Here is a 10,686-nt window from a genome sequence, read left to right on the forward strand (position 1 = left end):
TTTCTTCATTTTACACGCAAAATAAAATAAACTATGCACAAAATGCTCCTTTTTTTTAACAACTTGATTTCAAATGTATTGCTCACACCACACTAAAGGAAGAAGAGGATGAAGAGAGACACTTGCATGGGTTTTTGATAAAAAAAAAAACCACTATATTTTCTATCATCAAAACATGAAACTTCTGGAAACGTGAAGCTCAGGTAACAGGTGACAACATGCTTCCACTGGTCTCACAGTATCATTCTAAATCCCAGTTTTGCATCATTTTTGCACACTATTTTCACCTGGCCTTCAAAATGCAACACACTAATGACAAATTAGTCTCAGCCATGTAGCACCTGTGCAAACTCAAACACTTCTGTCACAGTATGTTACTCTGTTTCGTTGTATCTGTGCACTGACTGTAGTACTTACATTGGTGAAAATGACCGAAACAAGAAAAGGGAAATATACAGTTTGGTCCTCATTTTATAAACAATTCAATTCTGAAAACATGAAGCTCTTTTGGTGTCACCAGTCTCTGAACACAATCACTTGGCACATTTTCATCCACCTGCCTACAAAAATACAACACCCTGATTTCCAATTATTCTCACTCATGTTGCACCTGTTGCACACTTACACATGTAGAGCTGCTATTTGACCACATAATAAGTTACAGATTCATCACAACATAGTTGATTAATCATTCAAGTGATAAAGCTGCTGCTATTTCATTCTTTGAGCTTTTACTTAGTTTTAATATTTAATTTGTACTAAATTAACAAACTATTCCTCAACTGACATGGATATGACGACATGGGGTAATTCATAAATTATAAGTATTTCTGTTGTTTACATTGTATTCTACATTTATATTTGTATATTGTGGATATTTCAACTGTTAGGCCTGACATTAGGCTGCTAATGCCAAGTGTGTAGGAAATTCAAAATTAAGAAGGTTGAACTTAATGTCATATTTTTACATTTTAAAAGCATAAATGCCATTCTTCTTGGCAGTCACTGTGAAATGATCAGTATTTTACAACCTTGTCACTCATATTCTGTACATTAAACAATTTAGACAATAAAAAGCCTTTGATATTTCATGGTAATTAAATAATTTTGCCAGTTAAATCATGCAAATGTGTTCATTTTTATTAATGACAGCGTCAACACTGGTCATTATGTAGATATTGTTCTGGTCTGTAGTGGTTAGCGCTCTTGCCTTTGCAGCAAGAAGACCCGGGTTCAAGCCCCGGTTGGAACAATGGTCTTTCTGCATGGAGTTTGCATGTTCTCCCCGTGTGTGTGTAGGTTTTCTCGTTGATTCTCCGGCTTCCTCCCACAGTCCAAAAACAAGCATGATGGGGATTAGGAAAATTGGACAATCCTGTGGAGGATAAAAGTGGTAGAAAATGGATGGATGTTGTGGTCTGTGACATCGTTCAGTTACATCTCCAGAACATTTATCTGGAGAAAATGACAGCAATAATTGCAGCTTGACAGTGATTTTGACTCCTCTGTGAGATAATTACAGACACACACACACACACACACCTGAGAATAAAGGATATGCGACGGTGTACAACAGCACGTTTTTAATCCTCTGTGAATAACAATGTGGCGCAACATGGATATAAAATTCGACGTCCTCCTGCCAAAAATCTGTCCAGACACTTGGCAGAGCAGCAGATGTGGCTCGTCTAAGTGCTTTATTAAAACTGAGGTGAAATTAAATTGGAGCAGCTGCCTCCCGCAGCACGAGACTCTCCACACTGAACAGAGAGAGACTTTTTAACAATTTTATTTCATAAAACAGATCAATAAGTGCTCAGGACAAAATTGTTTAGAACATGTTTTAGCTGGAGGCGTTGCCGTATTTTCAACATGTTGTAAACGACGTGTGATCCTTCTTAATCCCTTCCCCTCCTCTAATCCACGATCAGCGTTTTCCTCAGGGTGGGAAACAGCTCGAAGAAGCCCTGCAAGAGGAAGGAGAAGTTGAAATGCACGGTGTGTCATTTCTGCCATGAGGGAACACTCTCTCTCTCTCTCTCGTCAAAACAATAACAAAAAGATGGGAGTTTGACAAGGTGGGGGATCACAAGCTTCTACTCATTTCACGATAAAGTGACTGGTCCGTTTGGTCACATTGTCTTCCAGATAACACACAACATAACACATAAAAACACTTCACCCACTTCAAAGTAAAATCACTCTAGTTCTGTCGGTTTCCTTTCTTTCTTTCTTTTTTTAAGACTTTAATTGTGAAATAAAACCATAAAACTAAATTCATACAGGATAGTCCTGGCATTTAATGCTGCTCTTTAGAGAGTTAAAAAGTTTAGTATTGATAAACCCTAAAGCAGCTGAACGCCATTAAATGGCGACATAAATGAATGAAAGGTCCATTAGCTTCAGTAGAAATACAGGATTCTATGCATTAGACAAGTGTTCAGAACTTCAGAGGACAACACCAGCATCGCTGTCAAATGTGTTAAAAGGCATTTTAACCAACACTTAGATTTTCACGTTTCATGAATCAGAAGCTGAACTTTCAGTGACTTTAACCTGAGGTTGAGGGCATGTCTGAAATCATGAAACAGCTGCTGACTCCACTTTTAACTCCCTAACAATCACTTTCTTCTTTGCTCACAACTGTTGGAGAGAAAGGCGTATTTGTTCACCAAACAGCAGTTACCTTGAAGAGCGTGATGCTCTGCAGGACGCTGGAGGTGCAGCACATCTCCCTGATGGAGTGCATAGAGAGCTGCGGTCCTCCGATGTCGACCACAGGAATGCCGAGGCGTGCGGCCAGGATGGGGCCGATGGTGGTTCCGCATGGGCTGTCATTACGGACCATGACGTCCTGCAGAGCAAGAGGAGAAACACATGCTGCTTTTTACCATGTTTGTTCTTTTTCTCCCCCCTAGAAATTACTCAGTCACTCAACCAGAGGTAACCTTTGCTCCTCTAGTGGCCTCTAGGTGACATCAAAGCCTGTATTTCTGTCACAACAAACAAAAATCTGATTTCAGAAAACCAATTTATGAAATTCTGACACTTTAGAATAATACTTGATGTGGAGTGAGAGAGCATTGTTTTGCAACCATAAGCTCTTTTAAAAACACATAACACGACATGAAGGCACTGCACTGAACAGAAACGGATTAACAGCAAAGATGTCTTTGCACAAGAAGGCTTTCGAACACTGACTCAGTAAAAGGTGTCAGTTGTGCTCTTACTGGATCTTAGTGCTGCATCTGACACCGTGGATCACAGGATAAATAGTGTTAAACAGGTTGGAAACATGGAGGAGTGGAGTTATTTTTTGGCCATAGGAAGCTGTAGATTTGATTGAATAGCTATGACATGTGGAGTCCCTCGGGGGTCAATTCTTGGACCCCTTACATATATATATACATATACATACATACACATATGTGAGTGTATGTATATACATACATACACATACATACATCTGGGGACAGTACTAAATGTGCATATTTTTTAAATCCTGGTTAGAAGGGTTTCTTTTCTCATATGCATAGTCTGGAGCTCTTTAAAGGCATTTTAGACTAATATTTTATTGCAGCACTGTCCTATCTTCTGCTCCATTTCAGTCTCACTTTGTTTCCTTTTCTCTTTTTGTTTTATTTATATTATAATTTCGGTTTCGCTCAAATGTTATTTTGTTTGTGTAAATAACACCGAGTATGAAATGTGCTGTACAAATAAATCCATCCTAAAACATAATGAAACAACTAGAATCAAAGTCAAATTCATGGTAACATTTTATTATCTTTACTGTGATTCATTTGTGAGGTTAATTGTATTATATTATATATAATTCAATTAACTGTATATATTATATATATATAAATAATTCAATATATAGAATTATATATATGTTATATTGAAAGAGGAAACAAAATATATTTTTTTTACTGAGCACAAGGAGTTAACAACTGTAAAATGACATTACCTGTGTAATGTTTAACCAGCTGAAGCTCGTCCGTCTCTGTCTGTGCTGTTATTAAACCACCACCGGGTTTATCACTTATGGCAAAGCACACACAACCTTTCCTCATCCCTTATCTTAGTTTAATGAAAGAATCGCTGGGTATTTTTTTTTCCTCAGCCTGCATCTAAAACACTCTGATAAGGAAATTATTAGAGTCAAATACAGTATTTGCTTCTTAGGTTTTTGTCCATGTGTGACACTGCAGCCCTGGGAACATGTTTCCCCATCTGCTCTCTGACAATTTAAGTCAATAAACCGCCCTCGTTTTTGTCCCCGAGTCTTTATTTTCTTTATTTCTTTCTTTATTGTCATTCCTGAGAGTGGTCTGGTGCGTTGCTAGGAGATCTACACTCTCTGCCTGGGTGATCCAAGACACACAGAGAAATGAAGAAGCTGTTGGATCAGTTCATCCGTAATCTCACACACACACACACTGTACCTGCAGAGGCACACTGACACGGCTGGCGATCTCTCTAACAACAGAGGCAGTGACGGCCGTGGTGGCGTAACGCTGGTTACAGTTAAACTTGATCACTGGGCCCTGAAAGAGAAATTAATAAATCAGTTAGTGTATCAGGGAGTTAAATTCACAGTAAAGAATTAATCAATGCAATTTTTTTCTTTTTTTTTTAACCTTGTGGAAAGATGGTCTGTGGTTTTCTTCATGCTTCTCCCTGAAAATCGTTTAAACCATTTAGAAATGACAAATCCAGTCTGCCTACAGCTGTTTACACAATGTTCATAATGATTGATGTGAAATCATTATTTTTGAAAATTGTGCCTACAAGATAGAAATAAAACCCAGCTTCTTCTTAACTCTTCTCCTCAAATTTTAAGTGTGATTATAGGTTTCAATTAAAGACAACAGCGCTTTGATTCCTAATTATAGTACATATAATCATGTATTATTAGCAATTCTATGTGTGGTCATGTTGTTGACACTGACTGGTAGTTGGGGTGCACCGCGTGTGCCATGTCAGCGCTGATCATGAAGGACAGCGGCGCCGCCTGCTGGAAAGCGGTGAGGTTGGAGGAGGAGGAGGCGAGGCGGCTGAGGATGAGCTCCGTCAGGTTGGACTGAGCGCCCTGTGCACTCTCTGACCCCACCTACAGGACACACACAGTACACACCATCAACACACCTCAAAGAATCAGGATTACTCCTCAAAATGGACTCAGAGTATCATGTTTTCTCCGATTTAATCCAAACAACAGCTCTTGCTCCAAGGAAAAACAAGTGGGATTTATCATTTGAACATTTGTTGCAAAGGCTCGAGAGCTTTATACATAAGCCGAGTAAAGATTTGTTAAGCTTTAACCAAAAATCTCTGGTTTGACGGCAATTTCTCAGACAGCAACATACAGGAAGCTGCCAGATTCGTGGGAGACAGTACGGCCTTGTTCGAATCCATTTTTAAACGTGGTTTGGAACAAGTATGCACACTGAGTTTTATAAAGTCTGGCCGGCAAACGAAATTATGACCACAAATATGCAAATATTTGTTCATGTGCGTTTGGAAACAGACAAACCCATCCTACAAAAAAAACAAAACAATAGATTTTTGGAAACAAAAGTGATTCCACTGCAGGTTGAAACAAAACATCACATCTAATCTAAATGTCATCACTTTAAAAAGGGAAACTCCATTATGACGACAAACGGCATAATAAAAACACATTTAAATGTGATTTGCTGTTTGGGAGACACTGAACGAGGCATTCAAAGGCCCGTTCCTTATCAAACAAATCAAGCACCTTATTATAAAAACTGGTACAATGTGTTTTTTCTGGCGGGTTTGATATGAATATCCTGCTGCTCACCTCCTCATTGTCGTAAAACGTGATCATGCGGATGTTGGTGTCTTCTGGAAGAGATTCTCCAGAGCAGGACTGCACCAGCCCCTGAGAGAGAACACAGTCAGGTGGGTTATAAGACAGAACTATTCCAGATTTGAGCACAATGAATTCTGGACATGTATGTATCCATGTGTTCTTGTATTTGTAACCTCTTTAGGTTCAGTAGTCACCATGGAGAAACAAAACCAGGTCCGAATGAGACAAACTCTCATTTTCGGAGAAGTTTAGGGCTAAGATTTGAATTGTGGTTAGGTTAAGGTTAGGGTAAGAAATTAACTGGTTAAAGGACAGCGTTACGGACCCGTGTTTGTGTGTGTGAGAGGGGTCTGACCTGCAGGGCACAGTAGCAGCTGTGAAGGTTGTCCAGACGAGGAGAGTAGATGAACTCCTCGTACACGCCTCCCAGAGCCTGCACAGTTTACAGACAAGAAAACATACGTCATGGTATTTGTGTCCCATGAACTCAGAGGACAAGAGAAGAGGACATTTGATTAAACAAGTCTGGGAACACTTACAGATTCAAAGCTAATGACTAACCATGCAACTTACTCACTTCTCTGTGTCTTATGGTCCAGAAATTCATACTTTTATTTTGTGGTGACAGTTATTTTCATTTCAAATAAACCAAATACTACTTCACTTTGTGATGTTGCTAAAAAATAATAAGGATCTGTGACCTTCAGCCACCTACACAGCAGAAGGTCATAGATCTTAACTACTTCTCCAGAGAAATATAGCTTAATGATTTGATAGCTTTAAGACTTTGCATCTTTTAGTTGGCCACAGTTTTTTCATCCAATAAAAGATTAGGAATCCAAATCAACTTTCAGATGGTGTTCGGTGTCAGAGGTCATCAATATTGTTTCTGTGTAAAACAGGATGAATATAAGTGACACAAGTCAATGGTTGACTCGGAGACTGACCGCAGGCTGAGTGTCGGCCAGACAGAGCTCAAAGTCCAGCAGGGCTTCAGGCTCCACGCCGAGCTCCGAACACAGCAGCTTCACCAGCACTGGGTGGTGTTTCTCTGCCTGTGGAGGGACGACAAGAAAACACATGAGACATAAAATGAACCTGTTTTTCTCTATTAAATGAACAACTCCAAAGCAAAATAACTGATAAAAATGTCTGGATTTTTTAAGGCCATGGTGCCCCTAGGAAAAAGAAATCAACAATATGGTATAAGTTTCCACATTTGCAGCATATTATTGATGTCACATATGTGACTGTTGGCGTTACCGTGTTAGCAGCACAGCAGGCATCTCCAGAGGATGCAGAGCCTGTCTCCAACTCCTCCTGGACAGCAGTGGCAATAATGGGCACACTGAAGAAAAAATTACACAAAAACAAACTGATTGGCATATTTTACAAACTGAAAGAGGTCACAGACAAACTAAGTGTCAGAAAACATACAAATATTAAATAAACTAAACAAAGAAATGTCCTCAGTGAGTTTTACTGAAAAAAAGAATATATTAAATTGAAATATTTGTTTTTTTTTAAATAGTAAATTACCGGTAATGCTAATTTGTATGTCAAGTTTTCAAGTGTCGTGTTTTGTCCACGAACCAAGGTTTTTTGTGAAGTGGAGCAAAGGAACCAGAAAATATTCACATTTCAGAAGCTAAGAAAACAAAACAACTCAACTCTGAAAACTCAAAGCGATTAATCGATTATCCTGTTGCCGATTTAGTAATCAGTCAATACTTGATTGATCGCTGCAGCCCTACTAACTACTACATTTTCATGCAACCACTGTTACTTACAGGTGGTTCTCCTTGTTGGGGCCAAAGGAGTCGTTGATGTCCCGCTGCAGGTGAATGGCCAAGTGAGGAATTCTGAGCACAGGTCTGGAGATGTGAACCAGTCGGCTCACCAGTTTACCTTCACTCTGCAGGAAGAGGAGGAGGAGGAGGAGAAGAAGAAGAAGAGGTGGTGAACAAAATGTGACCGAAATACAAGTCAAGAAGCTGTCATAAATGTACATGTACAGAACAATAATACTTATGATTGTACCTTGACCATTACACGTCCAGCTACAGTCAGGTCGCGGTCAAACCAGGTGTTCCAGATGCCGCCTCCGTAACACTCCACTCCGACCTGCAGACAGCCCTGCTTCGTCCTCTTAGATCTCGTCTTTACCTGAGGCACAAAAAAAAAATACTCCAATAAGCCAATTCATTAAAGACAAAACAACCTCACTCCACCTTGTGCTCTTATTAAATTTAGCCTGGAAACTCACTCATATTTAATTTCATCATACAAAAGTTCCATTTGATCTGAAACACCTACAGTAAGTATACAGCAGTGATTAAAATAAAGACATGATGTTTTATTTTCAGTTTTATTTGACCTTTTTCTTTGTCTTCATGTTGATGTTGGGTTTAATATTGTGACATTTTGTGTGCAAGTATCCAGTGACAGTCAGTCAGCATACAGTGCCTTTGAGACTGAGCGGCACTGTGAAATAAAAATGAACTGCTGCGAGATTTATGCAACAAAAGGTCAAAGACCAAGTCATCTTCACATCTTCATCTGCTCTTTACACCTCTTGTGTCATCTGTGGTCTTCTTATAGCCTTTTAAAAACACTTTAAAACACAGATTGTGATGCAACGGGTCGACGTGGTTGGGACCTCACCCTGAGACAGGGGCTGTCTGTGTGCGCTCCGATCATGGAGAAACCATTTCCTGGCAGATAGCGTCCGCCCACAGCGAAGGCAATGAGGCTGGAGAAGTTCCTGGTCACAAAGTACTGCAGGAAAAAAAATTAAATAAAGATTACAAACACCAAACTTGTGTGACTGCATGTTTTCATGAAATTTGAGCATGCACTTTGGATGTGCCATTAAAACTTCGCCGGCTGCAGGCTATTAAAAAAACAGTTAATTTGACTTTTCACTTGTCTCAACTCTTGCAGAATTCAGTTACAGCTGACTCACCTTGCTGGCCGGCTTGATGTCCCACTGCTCCGTCTCCTTCAGCTCGATGAATCCTGCCTCCAGCAGGCGTCGTCGGCATTCATCGACCACTACAGGGAGAGGAGAAAGACGAAAATGAATGCTTTCTATTAGTGGCTGTTCTCTCCTGCGATGACGTTTATTCGATTCCCTAACAGTTTGAGTGATTATTCAATGAAGTTAAAATTAGTTTGTCCACAGCATGACCTTCATTCTTACAGCTTTTATGGTCTTTATTTGTGAGAGGAGCATGCTGTAGGATGACAGTGCAAAGGTAAGTGATGTTGTGAGTTATCTGTCTAATCTTATCGCAATGCCATCTCTTGAACTGAACACAGACTTAACTTGGCAGCTATTTAATGCTGACACATGCTCTTCTAAGTCTTTTCCAATACTAGAGCAGAAAACTTGATTACAAAAAGCTTTCTCGCCAAATACAACTCCAGATTTACTTAATCTGTTCATTATATGATGTAAACTATTTATATTTAAATGCATAATCAGTTTGGAGAATATTTTACAACTATTCACTGACAACATACAAAAAAATTAATAATACACCTTAAATTATCTTCCTGTTTTAATTGAATGGTGAGAACATTTCAGATTTTATGTACATTTTGCTGCTGATAAGTAGAAGTATGCTTATGCAAAAGTAAGATTTTAATAACACTTGCTTTTTTGCAGACCAGACCAATACATGCTTATTCCTTTATAAATGAGGGGCATAAACTACAGAAATTTAATCTCTCAATACTTTAGATAATAATATTAGCAACATTATGAATTTCAAATGTAGTAATCCTACTTTACTATAACTGTGTAACAGTATTGTTTAACCGTATCTCATACAACTGGTTTAACTATGTAAACACACATATCAATACTGCACTATAAAATCGAATATATAGATTCCCTTTTTATAGAGCCATTTTAGGTTAGTGATAATGAAAAAGTTGGAGAATTAAAGGATACATTTTCCACTTTTTCTGAATATTACCATGATATGGAGACGCCCCTCTGTTAACAAACTGTAGAAACTCTTTGGCAGCGGAGTGCACGACCTCCTTGGAGCTATTCATGATCAAAGACTGAAAAACAATACGAAAAAAGGAAGAAAGAAAAATCACAACAATGACACGACAAAGATATGTGCTACAGTTGCTAGCAGCTACCGGCGACTAGTTCCAATGTCGGACAATGGTTCAGAGGTTAAAAGCTTCTATACTACTTTCAGATATGTTTGACCTCAGCAAAAAAAAAAAAAGAAATTCGTAAATGTAAATAAATATGTAATGATAATTTTAACTGGTTGGTTCTTCTTTAAATATTAAAATGTCACGTAAAGCCCTCACTCGGACGCACTAGGACGCACAGACCGTTGGCTTTGCTAGCCCAATGCCTTCTCTTCTTCTTTGCTCGTCTTCCTCTGCTGGCAAGCTCGCAGTAAAGGAGCAACTCCTTCACACGCCGCAGTAACAATTACCTTAAACTATTTTATTGCACTTACCTGCATTTATTGCACTTCCAAAGTCTGAACTCCAGAGCACAGAGCAACAGGAAAGACAGACCACAGATACAAATCAGCTGACAGCAGCGGCGGCGAGAAGCGTGGAATTATTTAGGACATGGAGTTATAGTGACACTCGGCGGCCAGGAGGTGCATCACAGGCCTGCACTTACTACTGTCCCTAAGTGATTACTGCCCTAAAAATAGTGATTGTGCTATTTTTAATGGTTGATTGTTTATTTAAGGTTCAAGTAGCTTCGATATGTTGTCAAATCAAGTCATTTCTTACTTAGTTACTGTATATACTTTATATTCAGACATTCAAATCTATAGTCTATAGTCAAATCTATA

At 39.0% G+C, this 10,686-nt stretch overlaps 1 protein-coding gene across 4 annotated transcripts; it reads right to left on the minus strand.

The window, feature by feature from the left end:
- Positions 1–1,568: 1,568 nt before the first annotated feature.
- On the minus strand, positions 1,569–10,419 carry LOC122765549 (aspartyl aminopeptidase). 4 transcript variants are annotated; one of them, XM_044019863.1, is made up of 15 exons: positions 10,336–10,419; positions 9,826–9,916; positions 8,808–8,896; positions 8,507–8,620; positions 7,883–8,008; positions 7,633–7,757; positions 7,106–7,190; positions 6,790–6,897; positions 6,198–6,275; positions 5,831–5,911; positions 4,956–5,116; positions 4,644–4,683; positions 4,449–4,550; positions 2,687–2,854; positions 1,569–1,967 (listed from the first exon to the last, which is right to left on the minus strand). In XM_044019863.1, exons 1-15 carry the CDS (start codon positions 10,339–10,341, stop codon positions 1,917–1,919), a joined length of 1,425 nt encoding a protein of 474 aa, XP_043875798.1. In that variant the 5' UTR covers positions 10,342–10,419; the 3' UTR covers positions 1,569–1,916. The 4 variants fall into 4 exon arrangements, with proteins under 4 accessions (XP_043875798.1, XP_043875801.1, XP_043875799.1 ...); XM_044019866.1 differs by lacking the exon at positions 10,336–10,419 and adding an exon at positions 10,191–10,303; XM_044019864.1 differs by lacking the exon at positions 10,336–10,419 and adding an exon at positions 10,205–10,287.
- Between the last annotated feature and the right edge of the window lie 267 nt (positions 10,420–10,686).

The sequence above is a fragment of the Solea senegalensis genome, linkage group LG2 (assembly GCF_019176455.1).
Source record: "Solea senegalensis isolate Sse05_10M linkage group LG2, IFAPA_SoseM_1, whole genome shotgun sequence".
In the NCBI taxonomy this organism is placed as follows: domain Eukaryota; kingdom Metazoa; phylum Chordata; class Actinopteri; order Pleuronectiformes; family Soleidae; genus Solea; species Solea senegalensis.

What these genes read in the sequence shown, in the direction of transcription:
- LOC122765549 (XM_044019863.1), bottom strand. An exon ending in AGGGGCGTCTCCATATCATG is followed by an intron (nt 8,897 to 9,825) that starts GTAATATTCAGA and finishes CTCTCCCTGTAG; the next exon opens with TGGTCGATGAATGCCGACGA. An exon ending in AGAGCATCACGCTCTTCAAG is followed by an intron (nt 1,968 to 2,686) that starts GTAACTGCTGTT and finishes TTCCTCTTGCAG; the next exon opens with GGCTTCTTCGAGCTGTTTCC.